At 62.1% G+C, this 21741-nt stretch overlaps 1 protein-coding gene across 13 annotated transcripts in view; it reads right to left on the bottom strand.

Annotated features, from left to right (window-relative positions):
• Positions 1 to 21741, bottom strand: part of LOC138824809 (plasma membrane calcium-transporting ATPase 2) — a 142997-nt gene that overhangs the window by 42102 nt on the left and 79154 nt on the right. For all 13 annotated transcript variants that reach the window (XM_070019113.1, XM_070019116.1, XM_070019115.1 and 10 more), the window contains 5 exons: positions 19106 to 19567; positions 6485 to 6682; positions 3440 to 3697; positions 2549 to 2674; positions 915 to 1040 (listed from right to left, as the gene is read on the bottom strand). In XM_070019113.1, the coding sequence (XP_069875214.1) occupies positions 915 to 1040; positions 2549 to 2674; positions 3440 to 3697; positions 6485 to 6682; positions 19106 to 19304 (907 nt within the window). In that variant the 5' untranslated portion in view covers positions 19305 to 19567. The remainder of the gene's footprint in view (positions 1 to 914; positions 1041 to 2548; positions 2675 to 3439; positions 3698 to 6484; positions 6683 to 19105; positions 19568 to 21741) is intronic.

Consider the following 21741-nt stretch of genomic DNA (forward strand, 5'->3'; position numbering starts at 1 on the left):
CGTGTCTAGTGAGGGAGTGAACGGACTCCTGGGGTTGTTGGGACCTACCTTCATCCTGGGTTTTCAGACATGGGGCTGGACCGTGGGCACTGGGGGGGGGGTTGGGGTGGGGTTGCTCCTCAGCCGGTCCCAGAGGCTGCTGCGTCTTACCTGAGCGCTCAGATCTGCCCCGCTGTCTATGGCCTGCCCTGGCCAGCCCGGCCATCCTGGGCACAGATGCTCACCTGGCGCACGGTCACTATCATGGCGTCCTCTGGGACTCCACTCCTCGACCCCCGCGTGACCCCCCTCCCCGCCCCCGGTCCTGTCACTGGACTCTTCTCCCCTGGCAATCTCTCCAGGCTGGTTTTCCAGACATCAGCTTAGCGCTATTGTTCTTCTGGGGAACGAGGAGAGCTGGAATCTTGGGAGGGGACTAACCAGAGATGGGCTCTGTCCTCATGGAGGGTCACCGGCCGCTCCTCTCCCTCTCCCAGACCCCAGCAATTCTGGGTGCCGGGGATTCTCCCCAGAGTACAGGGCAGACGGAGTCCGGGCTTCAGCTCTGCTCAGTGGAAGGAACATTCCTAAGCATGGACTTGACTATCGGGGTACGCAGAGGCCGGCTCACGCCGGCTGCTTCTACTGCCCCAGCCAGAGACCCAGGAACACACTCAGCACCCTGGGCCTGCCCTTGGAGGGCAAGGGGGGGTCCACGACATGACTGGACAACACAGAGACTGGGACAAGACCCCGGAGATGGAACAGACAGCCCGCCTGACCTCCGCAGGGCCTCGGGGCGCAGGAGGGGGTGTGGGCACGGGCGCAGACACAGAGGCTCTCCCTCACCACGTGGAATGAACTCGTAACCAACAACAAAACAACGTGGCCTGAGAAACTCCTCTCCCGGTGGGTGTGCAGGAGGGCGGGCTCACCTTTTTTGTCTTTCTTCTCTTCCTCTTCTCCTCCGGCCCCCAGCAGGGTAAAGATGATGCCGGTCTGAGAGTTCACTCCCACAGCCGTCACCACCATGCGCCCCGAGCCCTCCATCACGTGGGTACCTGAGGAGGGGCGGCCGCTGAGTCCCCAGCCCGCAGCTCTGCGCTCCGAGAACGGGGTTCTCCCTAGCAGTGAAGGGTCACACACCGTGTGTGTGTGTGTGTGTGTGTGAGCTAGGAGTGTCTGGTTTTTTTGTGTGTGTGAACCTTGAACTCAGGGCCTGGGTGCTGCCCCTGAGCTTCTTTGTGCTCAAGGCGAGCACTCTACTGCTTGAGCCACAGCACCACTTCTGGTTTTGGAATGCTTCACTGGAGATAACAGTCTCATGGGGACTTTTTTGGCCTAGGCTGGCTTTGAACCGCGATCCTCAGATCTCAGCCTCCTGAGGAGCTAGGATTACAGGCGTAAGCCACCAGAGCCTGGCCTCTGTGTGGGTGTGTATGTGTCTGTGTGTGTCTGGGGAGACTTGTCTTGAGATGATGTTCTTCAGGACGCCCCTGGCTCAGTTCTCAGGTGCTCTGGGAGTGGTCGCCTCACTGTGCTGGTTTTAGCTCAGACAGGCCTTCCCTGGCCGGCCTCCACTCCCCATCCTAGCTCCAGGCCTCCTTCCCACCCCTCCCTGTGCCCTCATCTTTCCTGTCTACTCCCTCCTTCCTTTGCCCTGTTCCCCTCACTCAGCATAGCAGGGACCTTGCGTGTCCCATCAACCCCAGGGCACAGTATGTGCTTCCTTCCCCTTTCCATTTCTAGAACCTTCTGCACCCCTTCAAACTACTGGACCGTTGCACATCGTTACCTCTGCTAGGAAGCCCTTTCTCTGCAACTGGACTCAGCAAGCTCCTATTCACACTCTAAAACCCAGCTTAGCGCCACCTCCGCTGGGGATTTGCTCCTTTTTTGGCTTTCGGGCGGCACCTTCTCACACCTCTGCTGCAGACGAACTGTTCGTCAGTCTGCTCCCCCAAGTACACCTGGGCTGGGGTCCCGAGGACGGGGGCTGGGGGGGAATTACGGCGCAGGTCCCAGGGCCTGGTCCTGACCTGGCCTAGAGCAGAGGCTCAGGGGATGTCTGCTGAGCCCTACCAGACAATCAAGGTTTGGGGAGGGTTGGTCTTTGCAGGGAGGTTGACCCTCCTGGCTGCTCCCTGGCCCTGCAGGGTCCTTCTTGTCCCCTACACCAGCGTTTAGAATGCCAGCGTAGCCAGCCACCCTTAAAACCACTCTGGAGAGCTTCGACTCCGAAGGAGGCTGGGGACACCTGCCCCTCCCGTCCCCCACTTTCTCCATCTGCTCCCAGACTCTCCAGCACGGTCCATCAGTGGGCCTTTCCCTCTGCTGTCCCCTCTGCCTGGCGTGAGGCCGTCGCCCGGTAGATTCTTTCTCAGTCCCGGGAGGGGATGCTCTAGGGGACCGGGATGCTGTGGACTAGGAGAAACGGACGGAGTTCTCGCTGGAGGCTGAGCTCTCGGGAACTCCCGCGTGAGGCCGCCGGCTACGGCGCATGCACCTCAGGGTGCTGGGGACACCGGATGCCGCCTCCGCCCTCCCTGGTGCCCGCTGGCTAGCTCACCTGACAGCAGCATGGGGTCTTTGTCCACGGACTTGCGCACCTGGTCCGACTCGCCCGTCAGGGAGCTCTCGTCGATCTTGAGGTCGTTGCCCTGGATGAAGAGGCCGTCGGCAGGGAGGAGGTCGCCTGGCGGAGGGACGGAGCGGTCAGTAGCGTCTGGGGCGGTCACCCAGGCTGGGGGCACTCAGTGTGCAGAACCAACGTGGCAGCCGTGGCTGGCAGCTTGTGACCCAGGCCCTGGAGGAGGTCCCGGCCTGCAGGGCAGGGCCTGGGCCCAATAGCAGGCCTACCCCTGTCCTTCAAAACAAGCAGCGCCTGGCCTGGCTGGATAGTTAGGGGAAGTTCTTAAGCGAATAGGTCGTGCTTTGAGAGCTGAGAAGGCTCAGCTAATCAAGCCCCGTGGGGCGGAGGGAGGAGGGGTGTGCTGATCTCTCTCCCACTGCCTGCCTCTACTTACCCAGCACACATGTAGTCCTCCCCCGCCTCCTTTGGACCCAGCCTACCCACTTTCTCATTTGTCACAGGCCCAGAACATTCTGCCTCCTCCAACACCTCCTCTAGCCCAACTGTGGTCCATTCACGGCCGCCTCAGGCATGGAAAATGGAACTCACAAGCTTGGAATGTTGTGTTGGGGAGGCCGCAGAGCTGGGATCCATTAGTAATGTCTGCTATGGGTAGAGGTGCGCAGAGAGTGGTACGTGTGTCATGCATTTGATTTCTGGCTTGAATGGATTCGGGAGTCCTATCTCCTCCAGGACCTCAGATCACAGGCTGGCTTGGGCCAGTCCTTCAGGGACTCACTTGGCTTCTAAGCCAGGTTGTCTGCCCTGTCCTGGCGTGGCTCCCTTCTGCCGAGACTCTAGTTCTAGAACCATGCTGGGGACACTTGCCATATTTGATCTGGGCAATGTCCCCGACCACAATCTCAGCCACAGGAATCTGGACCACTTGGCCGGCCCGGACCACAGTGAACTTCTGCTCCTGCTCGATGCGGCTCTGCAGACCTCGGAACTGCTTCTCCTTGCTCCAGTCATTGAAGGCGGTGACCAGGACCACGCAGATGACGGAGAGGAGGATGGCAGCCCCCTCGATCCAGCCGGCTTCCGCCTCTCCCTCATCCTCTGCCCCTCCCTGGGCTGTTGCACACCCTGCAGGGAGCAGAAGGAAGCGGGTGAAGAATGTCCCCAGGTCGGAGGGGCCACAGTCTGGGTTTAAAGTCCACCTGTGAAGCTGGGCGCCGGTGGCTCAACTCCTGTCATCCTAGCTACTCAGGAGGCTGAGATCTGAGACTGTGGTTTGAAGCCAGACCAGGCAGGAAAGTTCATGAGACTCTTAGGTCCAATTAACCATCAAATAGTCAGAAGCGGGGCTGTGGCTCAAGAAGTAGAGTGCCAACCCTGCTTTTGAATCAGGAAGTTAGGTTAGCCCTGAGTTCGAATCCTGTTATGCCACCATATGCTTTCCTTTTCTCATCTGCAAAATGAGGTGACAGCCGGGTGATCAGTGGCTCCCACCTGCAATCCTAGCTACTCAGGGACTGAGATCTGAGGATCACGGTTCTCAGCCACCCCAGGCAGGCCTGTGAGACTTATCTCCAATTAAGTACCAAGAAGCCAGAAGTGGCGCTGTGGCTCCAAGTGGTAGAACACTAGTCTTGAGCACAAAAGCTCAGGGACAGAGCCCAGGCCTTGCGTACAAGCCCTCCCCTCCCCTCTCCCCCCCAGCTTACTAGCTTGATTTCCTGAGAAATCAATCCTGAGAAACTCCCGGGGGTGGGGGTCCCACTGAGTCTTGGTGTGGTGGAAGAGATGGTGCGCTGCAGGGTTGGGCCTTAGCCTTCGGGGTGCAGGACCCCGGGACCAGCCCTGGTGTGGTGGGCGGGGCGGGGGCAGGGGGAGGCAGGAGGCACAGCAGACTCTACTGAAGTCTTTCTGGGGATCCTGGGACAGGGGCCCGGGAGCCGCTGCTCTGCCTGCTCTGGGGAGTGTGAGCTGCAGCTTGCCCCTGTCGGCAGGGCCTCGGGGAACTCCCCAGCCCCCGGAACCCCAGTCTGCCTATTCATCAGGAAAATGAAGATGCCTCCTACCACGTGGGTACCAGGGCCTGACACCCAAGAAAATCCTTTGAAGTGGTGGAGCCACAGTGCTCTGTAAAACACCTACTGTGTGCCTTTCCCACGTCACTCTGCACAGCACCTGTGTGCTTTGCCCGTGTCACTCAGCATTGTGCTCTATAAAACACCTACTGTGTGCCTTGCCCATGTCACTCAGCACAGCACCCTGTAAAGCACCTACTGTGTGCCTTGCCCATGTCACTCAGTACGGTACTCTATAAAGCACCTACTGTGTGCCTTTCCTCATCACTCAGCACAGCACACTGTAAAGTACCTACTGTATGCCTTTCCCATGTCACTCAGCACAGCACCCTGTAAAGCACCTACTGTGTGCTTTGCCCGTGTCACTCAGCACAGGGCAGCAGTCCTGGCACGGGAGGGATTAAGACACTGAGGTACAGGGCCCAACCCGGACACATGCATGCTGGTGCTCGTGACTCCAGCCCGACCACCTACAGTCCCGGGGTCTGGGCAGAGCTGCCCCGACCCAGGCCTCGGTCTCTGCTCCGTCTGGAAGGGGGTCCCCCACAGGAGCCCCACATCTCTGCCTCGCCCTCCGCCAGCGTCCCTCTGAGCTAGTCCTGCCCGGGAGGCCACGGGAGGCCGTGGGTCTGCGTGACTCGACCCGGCCCTCCCCGAGGCAGCGCGCCGAGGGACAGGCCCAGGAGCGGCACGGTTTGCTGGGTCCCAGCGGGGGCTCCTGCGCAGCCGCCTCAGCTTGTGGGGTAGGGGGACACCTGCCCACGTGCCCCCTGCCACAGGTGACTACACCAGCCCCTTCCCAAGTCAGGATGGCACAGAAATAACTGTGGTCCTACTCTGTGTGCTGCCCCTAGCTCCGTTCAAGGCTTCCCCAAGTAGCCACGTCTGAACTTCACCATCCGCCATAGAACGTCACAGAGAAGTCTGCCCACTGCGCGTCTCCTACAACGTCCTCGAGAAAGTCCATCTCAGAGTTCGTCATCGGGAGACAAGCCATCTTCCTCCTCATTGATCACTTGACTGTTCGAATCATCTAACTTCCTTTCCTGCCCTGGCTGCCTGGAAGCTCAATCATGGGATCAGTGATTGCTGGTTTATTTCGCTTCCCTTCCTTTTCCAGCCGGGCTGATTTGGCCCCATCATGTGAGTTGTGTCCTCCTCTCGTGTCTTTACTTATTTATTTTTATTTGTTTTGGGGCCTGAGCTCAGCCTGGGCGCTGTCCCTCAGCTCTTCAGCTCAAGGCTAGCGCTCTACCACTGAGACACAGCGCCACTTCCAACTTTTTTTGCTTATGTGGTGCTGAGGAATGGAACCCAGGGTCTCGTGCATGCCAGGCAAGCGCTGTACCACCGGGACCCCTTCCCAGCTCCCCTCTCATTCTTTAAACCCTCTGTGGGGGACAGAAAAATCAACTTGAGTATTATTATTACTTGTAAGATTGGAGCTGTTGGCTTAAATGACTCGATTGTATGGTCTCCTGGGCAACGCTGGCCTGCCAGACCATGGAGGGATACCTTCCTGCTCATTAAAATCACCCGCTCTGTGGTGCTCGGCTCCAGCAAAACAAAACAACGTAGTCACTGGGATGCCGTGAGCCCGGGACCCTGCTCTCCCTGAGCCTCGGGCTCCTCATCTGTGAGATGGGCGCTTGTGGCTTCTGCTCAGAACCGGGGTTCACATGCTCATGGTGTCCATCCCTATGGGGTCTAATTCTTGTACTTCATACCCGGGAAGCTCTGGGCCCCGCTGGGCTGCTCACAGTCTCTGGGTGAGTCCTGAATCCTGGGCGCCCTCCGGAGTGCCTGGGAGCCCCCCCTCACCCCCCACGCGTCCCCCTACCTTCGTTGCTCTCCCCGGGTGGGTGGTAGAAGGACAGGCCCAGGGAGATGATGGCGGCGATCTCCAGGATGATGAGCGTCACATCCTGCAGCGCCTCCCACACCAGCTGCAGGAAAGTTTTTGGCTTCTTCGGAGGTATAAAGTTTTGCCCAAAAATCTGCTTCCTCTTTTCCAGGTCCGGCGCGGTGCCCGGCAGACCTGGGGGCGGAGCGGGGAGGGGGGGCAGACGGGTTGGGCTGGGGCCTGGGATCACAGGCCAGGAACCTTCCAGACTCCTGGCCCAGGGGTCTTGAACCCTAGGTGGGTTCCTGTGAAGTGCCAGAGGCAGCGTGGGGGGGGGGGGCGAGGGCTTGGGTGTCCCCGACTCGCTGTGGGTTCCCTGCCCACAGCCCGCATGGTTCAGTCCGTCCCATCCACGGGACCCGAGCCCACGGAGTCCTCTTAGGACACGCCATCACCCGCAGCTGGTGGGAAACCCACCCGCAGCCACTGTCATGACAGCCAAACACCTCCCGTGGCCACTGAATGGGGTTCTGACAACGACAAGCAGAAAGGTCCCGAGGCTGACCATTGCAAACGGGAGAAAAGAAAGACAGCACAGCAACTCTACGTGGAGCCATAACAAGGCAGAGACGGCTGAATACCCACGCCCAATCCGGCCCCGTGGATGTGGCAGGGCCGGAGGCTCTGTACCCTACGGCGCCACCCGGGTTAGCTGGGATGGACTTTGCAGGTGGTTCTGAGTGACACCGCCACCCAAGTCACCGAATGTGCGCCGACCGGGAGCTGGAGGCGGCCACGGGGGAGGGAAGGGAGGAAAGGGGATTCTTGCCAGTTTTGGACAGAGGTCAGTCAGTCGTGGGGCTTGAACTCTGGGCCTGGGCGTTGTCCCTCAGCTCTTCAGCTCAAGGTCAGCGCTCTACCACTTGAGCTACAGCACCACTTCTGGTTTTCTGGTGGTTCATTGGAGATAAGAGTCTCATGGACTTTCCTGCCCGGGCTGGCTTTGAACCGTGATCCTCAGATCTCAGCCTCCTGAGTAGCTAGGATGACAGGCGTGAGCCACCAGCGCCCAGCTTCCTGCCTGCTTTTGAGTTCTGGTCTCCGGAGCTGTGAAGCAGTATTTGTTTTGGTGTCCAGGGATGTGAACCCACAGCCTGGCGCCACCGGGGAGCCTGCCCTGCATTTTCCCAGTCTCCTGGCCAGTGAAGTAGTAGTGCTTGACTGGGTTGTTTTAATTTTCTCCTATAAACTCTGCTTGGCTGTGGATCTCAGCTGCTGGCTTTAGTTCTCTGAGCCTCGGATTCTCCTTCTGACGTGCGTGGCGGTGTGGTGGTCAGAGCTAACCTATGGAGTAGTTTCGCATACAGCAGCGCCTGCAGCCAACAGCGTTTTTGTTTTCCAGGATTGGGTCTTGAACTCGCAGTCTGGGTGCTGTCCTTTAACATTTTCACTCGCGGCTGGCACGTTATCACTTGAGCCATGGCTCCACTTCTGGCTTGTGGATGGTGGATTGGAGATAAGAATCCCACAGACTTGTCTGCCCTGCTGCCTTTGAACCATGAGCCTCAGATCTCAGCCAAACTGGGTAGCTAGGATGACAGGCGTGAGCACCGGTACTTGGCTTCCAAACTGGACAGCCAGAATTTGTTGTGAAATCTCTCCATAGAGAACATTTCAGGGCCAAATGTAACATGCTTGGGGCTGGTTCTGCCCTAGGCTGCCAGTGTGACCCCCCTCAGCCCTGGGCTGGAAGGGGGAGGGGCCAGAGCAGAGTGTCCCCCCCCATGGCACAAGGGGGGTGGAGGGGCCTCACGGTGAGCAGAGGAACAGCAGAAGGACCTTGGACAAGCCCCTTCCCCTCTCTGGGCCTCAGTTTCCCCACAGGCCACACGAAGGACTCATCTGGAAACAGCTGGTGGCTGTGGGCTTGCGTGCAGACACCGGGATGCTTCTCCAGACTCTTCCCCTAGGGCCGCCAGCTGGGGGTCCTGGCGCTGGCGGGAGGAGAGCCCCGCGTAGGGTGGGGTTTGGTGGTGGCGGCCACCGCTGTCACCCCGCGGCGGAGGCCCGCTGATTCTCTCCCAGTTGTCCTGGGCACAGCTGGATTTCCCTCTCAGCCCCTGAGCCTTTGCTCAGCCAGTGTCCCAACCCCCTGCTTTTCTCTTCTCTGTCTTTGAAAGCAGCAAACAAACCGCAGCCTCGGGCTACCAGAGAGTTTTTCTTTGGTGTCAGTGGTTGGGGAAAAAAGGGAAGAAAAAAGGAACCTTGTCACAGATGTGACATACGCAGGGATCTCCACCAGAGGCCTGGCTCAGGGAGGGCGGGCGCTCGGACCTGGGAGCAGTGACTGACAGCTCCCAATCCAATCACCACACAGGTTCTCCGTCCTTCAGGGACCAGAGAAGCCTCAGGGCTGGGGCTGCTCTTCCTTACTCCTGGAAGACAGAAGGTGCTCAGTTCGCTTTGGCCTCGATGCCCACTTGGAACCTGTTTCCTCTGGTGGGGGAGCCGGGGCAGCTTCACCCCACCCACTGGGGGACCTCGCCCAGCTAGGACTCGAACCCAGATCTCGGGGTTTCCACGCCTGTCCTCTTTCTGCATCGGCCACGCGGACCCAGAGCTGAGATCAGAGCGGGTCCTGTGTGCTCCCCGCTGCTCTCCCGACAGACCCTGCTGCACAGAGGCCGCATGCCGCGAGCTCAGGGCGCGCTGGCCGCCCGCCGGGAGGGACTCGGGGAGACCCGGCCACCAGGCTGCCTGTCGCCAAGCATTTGTGCGCCAGTGTGATGTGGGTTCCTCCTTCCCATAAATGTAATGGACGAAACACATCGCTCCACGCCCCTTGAAAGCTACATTTATAAAACAAAACAGAAGCCACCAACAAGCACACCGCAGTTCTGCCCTGAAAAGCAAGTGGGCTACAGCTACACAACTGCGGCACACAAAGTACCGTGTTCCAGACTGAGGGTGGGAAACGGGAGCCGCTTCCACGAACTCACACGGAAGGCTCTCCAGGCAGACGTTCAGCGAGGAAGGCACGGTTCAGAGTGCCGAGGGCAGGTCCGCTCCGGTACGCTGCACAGCACCTCTGAAAAACCTCATCTACTCTGCACAGCACCTCTGCAAAACCTCATCTACGCTGCACAGCACCTCTGCAAAACCTCATCTACTCTGCACAGCACCTCTGCAAAACCTCATCTACGCTGCACAGCACCTCTGCAAAACCTCATCTACTCTGCACAGCACCTCTGCAAAACCTCATCTACGCTGCACAGCACCTCTGCAAAACCTCTGTCTACTCTGCACAGCACTTCTGCAAAACCTCATCTACGCTGCACAGCACCTCTGAAAAACCTCATCTACTCTGCACAGCACCTCTGAAAAACCTCATCTACTCCGCACAGCACCTCTGTAAAGCCTCATGTACTCTGCACAGCACCTCTGCAAAACGTCTGCCAGTGTTTCCTAGGGCGCGTTCGTGCACGTGTGCGCGAGGTCTGCGGGAATCTGCTCCAAACTCACGGAAGCGTGGTCTCTGGGGGAAGGTGGCCGTGGTCAGTTTTGACGCGACGTTTTCACTGCAGTCTGGAGAGCAGTGTTCGCGTGGAGGCGGAGCCACTCAAAGTTTTAGTTTTACACCGACACACACTGTGGGAGCACAGGGACAGCCTTCCGGGTTGACATCTCCAGCTCCTCCACACCACGGGCCAGGCTCAGGCCGCACCCGCTTGTGAGGATCCGAATGACTTGCTGGGCACACAGTGCTCAGGGTAGGACCCGGCCATCTCTGCTTTCCCTTTGTGTCCTGTCTCCTGCTCTCCTCGGGGTCCTCTATCCAAAGAAAAGTTCCTCTCCTATCCACAGCCACTGCCCTCTTGGCTCGCGGGTCCGACCCCCCACCCCATCCATTTTCCACGCAGCAACCGAGGGGTGTCTTACACATGGAGTTCAAGTCGAGCCCGCATCCCATGACACACAGACAAAGCCACAGTCCGCCCGGGACTCGGACGGCCTGCCCTCCTCCTCGCCACGAGGCTCCAGCCACGCCTCCAGACTCCTTTTAGAGGTTTCAACACCACGCTTGCCTGCCGCAGAGCCTTGGCACATGCTATTCCCTGGACCTGAATGCTCTTCTCCACCTCTGTACTTAGGCTCAGCATTTTCTTTGGCTGAGCTCCCCTCCTTGCTAGGTTGGATTCCCTTTAGAGTGTCTTCAGAGCTCCCCAAAAATCACTTTCATTTTAATCATAATTAATAAAGAAAGCAATTAAGTTGTTGTTTTTTTCTTTTTGGTCTGTTTGTTTTTGCCTTCGACTCCCTGGCTGACTCTGAGCTTCATGAAGACATCGCTCTGAAATACAGTAGATGCTCAATACGCACACAGCCGCTCTCGATGCTGTAGAATGACATCGAGAAGAGAGGACTGGCACGGGGGTGGGGGGGTGGGGGGGTGGGGTCTCCTCTCTGGGTGCCCAGAGTCACACAGCAGGCACTAGTGGCCCCCAGCATCCTTCTTGCTGATGGGGGCCAGGGCGGGGCTCCATCTGGACCCCCAGGGCTGGGAAAGCCGTGGGCACCCCCGTGGAGAGCCTCAACCTGAGCCCCACCCCGTGCAAGCCGCCAGCCTCCACAACCCCAGGGTGAAACTCGGAAACTCCGGAGAAGGTGGACGCCCCCATTTCCACAACACAGGGTCCTCCTGGCAGGAGGCGGCTTCCAGAACCAGCTCCTCCACAGGATGGAGGACGGGGGGTGGGGGGGAGGGGGAGAGGGGGGAAGATGGGCGGGGAGAGCTAGCTGAGGTGTGCAGAAGCCGGGGAGGGGGGACGGGAGGGGGGAGCTGGGCTCCAGACACGTCCCCTCTGTCCTGTCACCCCTGGGGAGCCGGCCTTGCTCCCGGCCCCCCTTGGCCTGGAAGTCAGCCACAGCCATGCGGGGACAAGGCCTGGAAGGCGGCGGCCCACCCGGCCCAGCCACCTCAGCATGGCGGCTTGGGGCACCCACTGTGTGGACAGAGATAAGGACCCGCGTGAGTCTGGATCTCTACTCCATGTCTGTCTGGCTGTCTGGACCCAGGCCAGGTCATGACTAAAGCACTCACCCAGCTGAGCATGAGCCTGAGCCGCTCGCTGGGATCCATTAGTGATGTCTGCCCAGCACACACCACATCAGAGTGAGCCTGAGCTGCTCGCTGGGATCCATTAGTGATGTCTGCCCAGCTGCGGGCGGTGGAGGATGGGACTAGCTGTGTGTCTCCTTCTGTCCCTTCTCTCTGGAATCCCTCTGCGAGGGTGGCAAAGGGCCTCCATGGCCCCCTGCTCAGCAAAACCACCACCATGCTCACTGCAGCCTGACTCGGTGTTTTATAAGGGAGAACTTTCTCTGCTTCTGAGGTCACCTCTGAATCCAGGCTCCAAGGCTCTGGCTGCCGGCCCCAGCCAGCCCCAGCCAGCCCCTCCTCCCCCCAGCTGCACCACTTCTTTTTTTTTTTTTTTTTGTCAGTCATGGGGCTTGAACTCTGGGCCTGGGCGCTGTCCCTCAGCTCCTCAGCTCAAGGTGAGCACTCTACCACTGGAGCTACAGCACCACTTCCGGTTTTCTGGTGGTTTATTGGACATAAGTGTCTCATGGACTTTCCTTGCCAGGGCTGGCTTTGAACCATGACCCTCAGATCTCAGCCTCCTGAGTAACTAGGATGACAGGTGTGAACCACCGATGCCCAGCTCAGCCACACCTCTTCTGACCAAAAGTACAAGGGGCCATGGTGGACGTCCTTCCCAATGTGGCCAGGACAGCCATCTCCCCGATTCACTCACTCCAACCTCTTCCCCTTCCCTCTCCTCTTCACCCACCATGGCTCTACCTAATCTGAAACGTGAGTGTTACTGTCGTCCCCAAGAGCTTAAGACCAGGCACACAGAACCGCTGCTGCCACAGGACCTGGGTCTGGGGCATGGAGAGGAGGGAGGGGTGAGTGTGAACCATCCCCCCCTCCCCTCCCCATCTCACCCCTCCCCTCCCACTTCTCTCCTCCCCTCCCTGCTTCTCCCCTCCCCACCTCTCCCCTCCTCATTCTCTCCTCCCCACCTCTCCCCACCCCTCCCTTCCCCTCCCTCTTTCCTCCCCACCTCTCCTCTCCCTCTCCCCTCCCTGCCTCTCCCTTCTCTTCCCCTCCCCTCTCCAGCTCCTCCCTCCTCTCCCCTCCCCTCCTCACATCTCCCCTCCCTCCCCTTCCCCTCCCTCCTCTCCTTTCCCCTTCTTTCTCCTCCCACCCCTCCCCTCCTTGTTGTGCCGGGTTGCCTAGCAACCAGGAAGGCCCATCTCCCCAGCCATCTGCAGGTTTGTGGGGAGACACCACGTCCCCCAGATCCTTCAGCTCACATTCCATCGGGTTCTGTCCAGCCAGGAACAGAACGAGAGAAAGGAGGGGGGCACTGGCTTGCTGGGAGCTGGCGGGGTGGGGGGGAGGGGGGCACTGGCTTGCTGGGAGCTGGCAGGGAGGGAGGGGGGCACTGGCTTGCTGGGAGGCTGGCGGGGTGGGGGGGGAGGGGGGCACTGGCTTGCTGGGAGCTGGCGGGGCGGGGGGGGGAGGGGGGCACTGGCTTGCTGGGAGCTGGCGGGGTGGGGGGGAGGGGGGCACTGGCTTGCTGGGAGCTGGCGGGGTGGGGGGGAGGGGGGCACTGGCTTGCTGGGAGGCTGGCAGGGCGGGAGGGGGGCACTGGCTTGCTGGGAGCTGGCGGGGGGGGGAGGGGGGCACTGGCTTGCTGGGAGCTGGCGGGGGGGGGAGGGGGGCACTGGCTTGCTGGGAGCTGGCGGGGGGGGGAGGGGGGCACTGGCTTGCTGGGAGGCTGGCGGGGTGGGGGGGGAGGGGGGCACTGGCTTGCTGGGAGGCTGGCGGGGGCGGGAGGGGGGCACTGGCTTGCTGGGAGCTGGCGGGGTGGGGGGGGAGGGGGGCACTGGCTTGCTGGGAGCTGGCGGGGTGGGGGGGGAGGGGGGCACTGGCTTGCTGGGAGCTGGCGGGGGGGGAGGGGGGCACTGGCTTGCTGGGAGCTGGCGGGGTGGGGGGGGAGGGGGGCACTGGCTTGCTGGGAGCTGGCGGGGTGGGGGGGGAGGGGGCACTGGCTTGCTGGGAGCTGGCGGGGGGGGAGGGGGGCACTGGCTTGCTGGGAGCTGGCGGGGTGGGGGGGGAGAGGGGCACTGGCTTGCTGGGAGCTGGCGGGGTGGGGGGGGAGGGGGGCACTGGCTTGCTGGGAGCTGGCGGGGGGGGAGGGGGGCACTGGCTTGCTGGGAGCTGGCGGGGTGGGGGGGGAGGGGGGCACTGGCTTGCTGGGAGCTGGCGGGGCGGGGGGGGAGGGGGGCACTGGCTTGCTGGGAGGCTGGCAGGGCGGGAGGGGGGCACTGGCTTGCTGGGAGCTGGCGGGGGGGGAGGGGGGCACTGGCTTGCTGGGAGCTGGTGGGGGGGGAGGGAGGGGGGCACTGGCTTGCTGGGAGCTGGCGGGGGGGGAGGGGGGCACTGGCTTGCTGGGAGCTGGCGGGGGGGGAGGGGGGCACTGGCTTGCTGGGAGCTGGTGGGGGGGGAGGGAGGGGGGCACTGGCTTGCTGGGAGCTGGCGGGGGGGGAGGGGGGCACTGGCTTGCTGGGAGCTGGCGGGGGGGGAGGGGGGCACTGGCTTGCTGGGAGCTGGCGGGGGGGGGAGGGGGGCACTGGCTTGCTGGGAGCTGGCGGGGTGGGGGGGGAGGGGGGCACTGGCTTGCTGGGAGCTGGCGGGGTGGGGGGGGAGGGGGGCACTGGCTTGCTGGGAGCTGGTGGGGGGGGAGGGGGGCACTGGCTTGCTGGGAGCTGGTGGGGGGGGAGGGGGGCACTGGCTTGCTGGGAGCTGGCGGGGGGGGGGAGGGGGGCACTGGCTTGCTGGGAGCTGGCGGGGTGGGGGGGGAGGGGGGCACTGGCTTGCTGGGAGCTGGCGGGGTGGGGGGGGAGGGGGGCACTGGCTTGCTGGGAGCTGGCGGGGTGGGGGGGGAGGGGGGCACTGGCTTGCTGGGAGCTGGCGGGGCGGCCGTGCGCGGTTCTCCCGCGGCCTTGCAGCCTTGCCTGGGGCAGCTTCAGAAAATGGTCTCTGGGGGCCTCTGCTCAGCCGCTGCGCCCCTGCCCTTGACGCCCCTGCACCCGCAGGAAAGCCCCTCGGCTGCCTCTGCCCCCCCCCCTCCCTGCCCCCCTCCCTGCCCCCCCCCCACCCCCCCCCCCCCGCCTGTCCCGCAACTCCGAGGCCCCGTGGGATATCTACCCCAGGGCCGGCACAGCAGGTCCAAGCACCCTACTGGGTGGGTGAAATCGAGACTGGGTTTTCTGGCCGGTGTGCGCGCATGCTCAGCACGGCTGGCTGTCCCTGGTCAGCGGGGGTCAGGGACGCGGGGGGGGGGGGGAGAGGCCCGGGGAGGGGGGACACAGCACGGGCCGGCCCTGGGGGAGGCTGGGGCGGGGCACCCACCCTCCATGTGACCCTCAGCTTCTTTACCACCCAGGGCGGGCCAGTCTGGCCTGTTGCCGGGGCTTCTGGGAAGTAGAAAGTTCAGGAAGGGCATAGGCCTCCAGAAAGCTTGGCTGGGCCGGGAAATGGACACCGTGAAGGGGGTGGTCTCTGTCACCCACCCTCCAAGGCCCAGGGAAGGCCATGGCATCTGCCATGATGGCCGAGGTGCAGAGTAAAGGCCGCCTCCACAGGGCAGGCCCCCGTGATTGCCTCTCCTCCCCACATCTACAGCATCTAGGACAGCATCTGGCACTAAATAGGTGCTCAGTGCACACTTCCGGGTAGGAGATGGATGAATCAGTGAACAGGCCGAGTGGGGTGTGCCGCACCAGGGGATGGGTGAGGAGCAGGGTAGCTGGAGACTTAACCGGTAATTACTGTTAATTTTCAGTCAGCATGCCCTCAGGGCTCTGGGGAAGGGTTCTCAAGGACTCCGGGCTGTTAAGCACTGGGGCTCTAAACTCCTCGGGCTGCTCACAACCAGCAGACAGGTGGCCTGCCGCAGCAGGAAGCGTGGGTTTGGGGGCAGGGAGCGGCACAATTGAACACGTTTACTCTGCCGCTGTGAGGAGTTGGGCTTTGGGAAGGGAGAGGCTTAGGCATAATCTTTCGCTGGCTATTTCCTCAACAGCTTTGTCTAGACCTGCTCTCCGGAGAGGTTCAGAGAGGGAAAGAAATTTGCCTAAGATCACACAGCAAGTGAGGAGAGCTGGCCTCCCAGCCAGGACTCCCCGTCTGGGCCTCGTCAAGGGCTGACCGCCTCCAGCCCTGGGTCTAGGATTCCCCATGAATGTGACATTTCCTCACCCCATCGCTGTCCTTGAGCCTTGGCTTGAAGGAGGTCTCAGCTGATATTGACCCAGCCGGGCAGGATCACCCCTCCTCCAACCCTTGCTCAGCTTGCTGGCTCGGCGGGTGTCCTTCCCCTTAACACACACTGCTAGCCCAGCTTTTTGCTGGTTACTTTTGGAGCTAGGAGCCTTAAGGACATTTCTGATGGGGTTGGCCTTGAACCACCATCCTCTAGATCTCAGCCTCCCCCGTAGTTAGGATCACAGGCGTCAGTGGCCAGTGATGAGCTTGGCCTGCTATGTTGGCATCTATCTGGCCAACTGCGGCCACTCAGTCGGTCTGGGGGCAAAGCCAGGCCACGCAGCCTTGCCCAGTGGGGTGGGGGTGGGGCGTGAGGGCTGGCTGCGGGGGTCACCGTGCCCCTCCGCCCCTCCGCCCACGGGACCATCTCCCCGGGGACGAGGAACAGCAGGCGTGGATGGACTCGTGGATTTACTCTGCTGGTAATTCCGGAGGCCGTGGGCGGCACGTGACTCGCAGGCCTGCCGCCCAACTGCTTTTAGAGGATCACCAAGGCGACCAGAGCAGGCTGGCGCTGCGTTAACCCACGGGCCGCCACCTGCGGCTCCAGCCCAGGGCTGACGTTCGCCTCTCCACTCGTGAAAACCCCACGTGGCCCGCGGGGATGCGGGGCTCGGGCAGAGATGCGCCCGGATGCCGTCTGCACCGTCCCAGAGACACACGGGGCCACGGCGCATGCACAGGGTCCGGGCGGGCCACCCTGCCCGGCAGCCTGAGGTTTGGGGGCCAGGAAAGGCAGGCGCTGGCCGCCAGCCTCCTGTGGCTCAGGGGACAGGGCGGGGGGGGCTGCTTGTTCTGGGGTGACACCAGTGTCCTGTTTCTCTTTCCCCTACCCCCGTCACTGAGCCGGTTTCTGGGGGCGCTGCAGGGAATGTCCACTCTGCCTCCAGGCCTCATGGCCCCCCACAATGGCCCCTCATGGTCCCGGGCGCCCTGCTAGGCTGCCAGATCTGATGGCCTCTTTTCACAGGGATGGGGCTGGGAACACTCTGTGTGTGTGTGTGTGTGTGTGTGTGTGTGTGTGTGTGTGTGTGTGTGTGTGTGTTTGAACTCAGAGCCCGTGTGTGTGTGTGTGTGTGTGTGTGTGTGTGTGTGTGTGTGTGTGTGTGTGTGTGTGTGTGTGTGTGTGTGTGTGCTTGAACTCAGAGCCCTGGGGCCCTGCACTCTTGCTTGGCTTTTTCCCTCCAGGTGGGCGCTCCACCACTCAAGCACCTTCCCATCTTTTTGGTGGTGGTGGTGGTGGTGGAGCCTGAACTCTGGGCCTGGGCGCTGTCCCTCAGCTCTTCAGCTCAAGGCTAGCGCTCTACCACTGGAGCCACAGCGCCACTTCCAGCTTTTCCTGCTTATGTGGTGCTGAGGAATCGAACCCAGGGCCTCAGGCATGCCAGGCAAGCGCTCTACCACTGAGCCACCTTCCCAGCCCGCACCTTCCCATCTTTAACGACGTATGGTGGCTGCCTTGTCAGCACCGGGGGCCGGCGGGCGCCTGGTGACCTCGCTCTCCCCGCTTTACACAGAAGCCAGCCCAGCCCCAGCGAGGCAGAGCAACACACCCAGAGCCCCACAGCTGCCAGTGGCAGTGCTGGGATTTGAACCCTGGCCAGTGGTCTGCCCTGGCTCCCGCCCCCTCCCCCCGCTCTGGCTCTGGATGCTCCACAGGGGCGGGGGAGCTCTTTCCTCCGATACCACGTGATCCTCCTGAGAAACTGAGCAAACTGTTGTGTGGGCAAACTGAGGCCCACACAATCGGGCCCCTGCTGGCCGGGAGAGCCAGGGTTATATCATTCCTCCCACTTCACAGATGAGGAGACGGAGTCCATTTCCACCCAGAGCCGGGCTTCTTGCCACCCACCCGTACTCAACGGAAATCTGCAATCGCTCTGCAGGCCTCAAGCCTTTTGAGCTCCTTCCACAGCCAGGTCCGAACGCCTCCTCCAGGAAGCCTTCTGATGCCCTGCCTGCCCCCCACCCCAGAGCCTGGAGCCCGGCCCAGAGCTGGGACTAGGAAAGCTCTCCTTGCTGCAGGGCAGAGCAAGGTGCCTGGCCCATTTCCGGGGATCCTCGAGACTCCACGTTCCCTTCAAGGGTCTGGCTTGTGTTCCAGGGAGAAGGTCATGGGCTGAACATCCACGCGTGGGAAAATCCCGCCCGCAGGCCATGGAAGAGGCTTGCTTCCGGCCCAGTGGTGGAGTGAACTCTGCCGTCTCGGGCTGGGATTCAGGAATACCCCCGCAGAGCCCGGCCCTTCAGGGCTCCCAAGCTTCCCTTCCAAGCCAGAAATGTTTCTGAGATCCACGCCAGCTCAGCCTTACACCAAGACCTCAGCAAGAGCAGCCGAACACGGAGACACAGAGCTCCGCACTGCTCCCGTGCCAGACAAGCAGGGCACAGGCCCTGGGAGAGGCTGGAAACGGCGGGGCTGGGCACTGGGGACGGCGGCAGGCTGCCCGCTGGCCTCTGAGGGCCCCTGGGGAGAGCCACACGCAAGCCTGCCAGCCATGCGGACTGGACATACGAGTCAGGGTTCTCCAATTCGGTATGAGGTATTTCAGGAGGTGGGGTGGGGGGACTGACATCTACTTCCATTAATTGAACACCTACTGTATGCCAGGGCCAAGGGTCAGCATACCATGCAGTAGACCAGAAGGAATAAAAGCTCAGTGTGATCTCTGCACCGTCGCAGGCTTGGGACAGCTGGACAGCCCTTGTGTTGGCGAGTGGGCTGTCCCTTCCTGGCCAGCAGGAGGGAACGCGGATGTGCGGGAATGGGGACCCGAGCATGCCAGGCTAGCCTTTCTCCTCTCTGACCCCCAGAAAGACCCTCAGGAGCCCCAGATCTGCTCATCCCAACAACTGTAAGCAAGCCCAGGGCCAGCCACGGGACACCCACTGCCCGCCTGTCACCACATGTCTTCCTGCTGTCCCCTGGCCACTCCCACCCAGAGTCTGGACTTGGGAGTCACGTGCCCCCCAGGCTGGCCACGGGGCCGGGTGGTGTCTGCTGCCGTGGGCTGGGCCAGCGGCTGGGGACGGCTGGGGCAGGGGCAGGGGCGAGGCCTGCTTGGCTGCGCTTGTGAATGGGGCCGAGGCGGGCCGAGGTGGGGGGCAGTCACGCCTGGCTCCACTTTGCGTGCCCCTCCTGCCCCTCCTTCAACTACAGGAACGCGGCCCCTGCGCCAACCCAGCTGAGGCTCTGGGTTCAAGCCTTGCACACCTACCTTCAGTGGGTGAGGTTTTGAGGCGCCGGCAGATGGCTTCCGTGTCCCCGTACGTCTCCTTGATCTTGACCACCGCCTCGGTGCCCCGCAGCTCCATGAGGGAGCGGAGCTCCTCCATTGTGCACCCCAGCTCGCCCCCATGGCTCGACTCGTTTCTTTGGTTTTTGGAGTAAAAGTCACTGTTGGTCAGATCACCCATGGCTGCCAAGGCCCCGGCTCGGGGCGGGCCCGAGGGTCACGCTGCACGGCCGGCTTGGGGGTGATGTCTGTGCGTGGTCCACCCTTGTGGGCCGGCGGCGGCAGCGGCGGCGGCAGCGGCGGCGGCGGGCGCCCGGCGGTGTCTCCGGCTGGGGGTGGCGTCCGGGGCGGGAGGGGCTCAGGGCCGCAGATCCAGGCGTCTCCGTTCAGTGGCGGGGTCCATGCTGCTGGCCAGGGCTGCCATCTACATGGTCGGGGCGACTCCTGTAGGACCAGCACACAGTCGGTGACCGGGGCCGGGCACACAGCGCCCCGAGTATCAACGAGGATGGACGCAAACCACGCTCACCCCCCGGGGGTCCCCCAGCACCCCCAAACCCCAGCAACCTGCCACACCACGTAACTGACCCCTGCATACAACCTACGCCCGCTGGGCGGCTCTGAGATCTTTCCCGCCCCACAGCACAGGGCCCCGCGCGGCTCTTGGATCTACCCCACGCACGGCCACACTTCTAAATGGGCCTCAGCACCCCTCCCCACGCTCCCACATGCCCCCCGAGACCCTGGCTTCCGGCATGTCCCCTCCCCCAGCGCACACTCCCACCACCACCACAGTACTCGGTCCCCCTCACCCCTCCTCAGCCCCAGCCACGTACCCAAGGCCTCAGGCCTGGCCGGGGAAGCCAGCCAAGCTCGGCCGCCCGGCCCCAGGCTTCAGTTGGGGGTTGGGGGGCGGTGGTGGGAGCTTCCCCTGACTGGCCAGGCGCTGGCCTGGGCCCCACGGAGCCTCACCCGGAGCCCCACCGTTCAGCACCGCGGACAGCAGCCACAGCCCCCGCCGCCCACTTCTTCCTGCCCACCTCGCCACCCCTGCCAGGAGAGAGAATCCAATCCGCCCGACACCCAACACCAGGGCCCAGGCCGGCAAGCGTTGGGTGACAAAGGGCCCTGATGAGCTCAGCTGAGCCTGGCACTGGGGCCGGCCCCGCCCAGCAGCCTCCGACAGCTGGCCATCCTGGGCTGGGGGCCGGGGGGGCGGGGAGAGGGGTAAGGGGACGAGGGGAGGAAGCGGACCTGTGTCCCCACGCCGTGCCCACCCCCCCTGCTTGGCCTCCTCCAGCCTCCCTTCCTTCCTCTTCCACACACTTCAGGAAGGAGGAATTGGTGAACCAGAGGCTGAAGTTCAGAGGGGGAGAGGAACTTGTCCACGGCCACACAGCCCCAGAAGGTGGAGAAGCCCTGAGGCGGGGGGGGGGGGGAGACATGTCTTTCTTCTTCTGCCAAGTGCCAAGTTGGGCTGTGCCGCCACGGTTAGGAACCCAGGATCTGACACTGGAGGGCTTCACATTCAACACTGAGCTCTCTGGAATCCTGGCTAGGGGACCCTGGGCTGTTCACTTCATCTCTGGGGCCTCAGTTCCTTCAACTGTGGAATGGGAACAAGAGTCACTGTCCCCTGTTGACCTCCCAGTACAAGGGGTGAAATGGGCCCTCATTCTGACTAGCAGATGTGACGGGTGACGGCAGAGGTGGAGCTGACCCCACTGTGCCCGCCCCTCGCTGGCACCCCTAAGGCATCCCATCTTCATTCACTGTGACCCCAAGGCGCCTCCAGCTTCACATTGTAGATTTGGCATCTATACTTTGGGGACCCACCACCCCCAGGTGACAGTGACACGTGACTGGCACATGGAGAGCTTTTATTGAGCACGTACTAGGTCCCGCGCCCAGTGTGTGCTTTCCAGGGACATGTATCTCAGACACGCTGGAAGGTCTCAAGTGTCTATGCTTTGGAAGCCACGGGGCTCAAAACCTGGCTTCCTCACCTCTCAGAAAATAGGGAGTGAATCCACGCGTGGGTTTCATGACCTTAGAAATCAGGAGGAGGGCATGCTAAAGCTGTGTTCAGTGCTTGCCTATCAAGTGCAAGGCCCTGAGTTCAAGCCCCAGGCCTGCCAGAAAGCGGGGAGTACGGGAAAGTGCTGTGTACCTGCCAACCACTTGCAACAAGCCCGGTGCATCCAAGCACCTGGCGAGCACGGTTCTCATCATCCGTCTCTAAACCCAGCTCTGAAGGAGGAGGTCTGGCCATCTCCAGAGAACCGAGGAAGGCCAAGAAAGGCGGAGGAAATTCCAAGCTCCCATGGACTGGGGGTGTAGATCCCAACTCAGGAAGTGTGTGTTAAGAGACTTGTTCCTAGTAGGCCGCCCTGGGCCCTCCCGGTGAAGTTCCCCCTAGGGGCTCTCACGAGGTTTGCGTAGAGTGCCATACTGAGCCAAAGCGCTCCGCAAGCCACAGGGGACCTGCAAAACCCCGGCGCTGCTCTTTCTCTGTCTGTCCCCTGCTGCCTGCGGCAGGGTGAGAGACACCGGTAATGACATCGCCCATCACGCACGGACACACGAGCCAGGAAGGTCCTTCCTGGGACTCTATCTGT

The sequence above is a fragment of the Dipodomys merriami genome, unplaced genomic scaffold (genome assembly GCF_024711535.1).
Source record: "Dipodomys merriami isolate MVZ:Mamm:240054 unplaced genomic scaffold, mDipMer1.0.p SCAF_13, whole genome shotgun sequence".
Classification (NCBI taxonomy): domain Eukaryota; kingdom Metazoa; phylum Chordata; class Mammalia; order Rodentia; family Heteromyidae; genus Dipodomys; species Dipodomys merriami.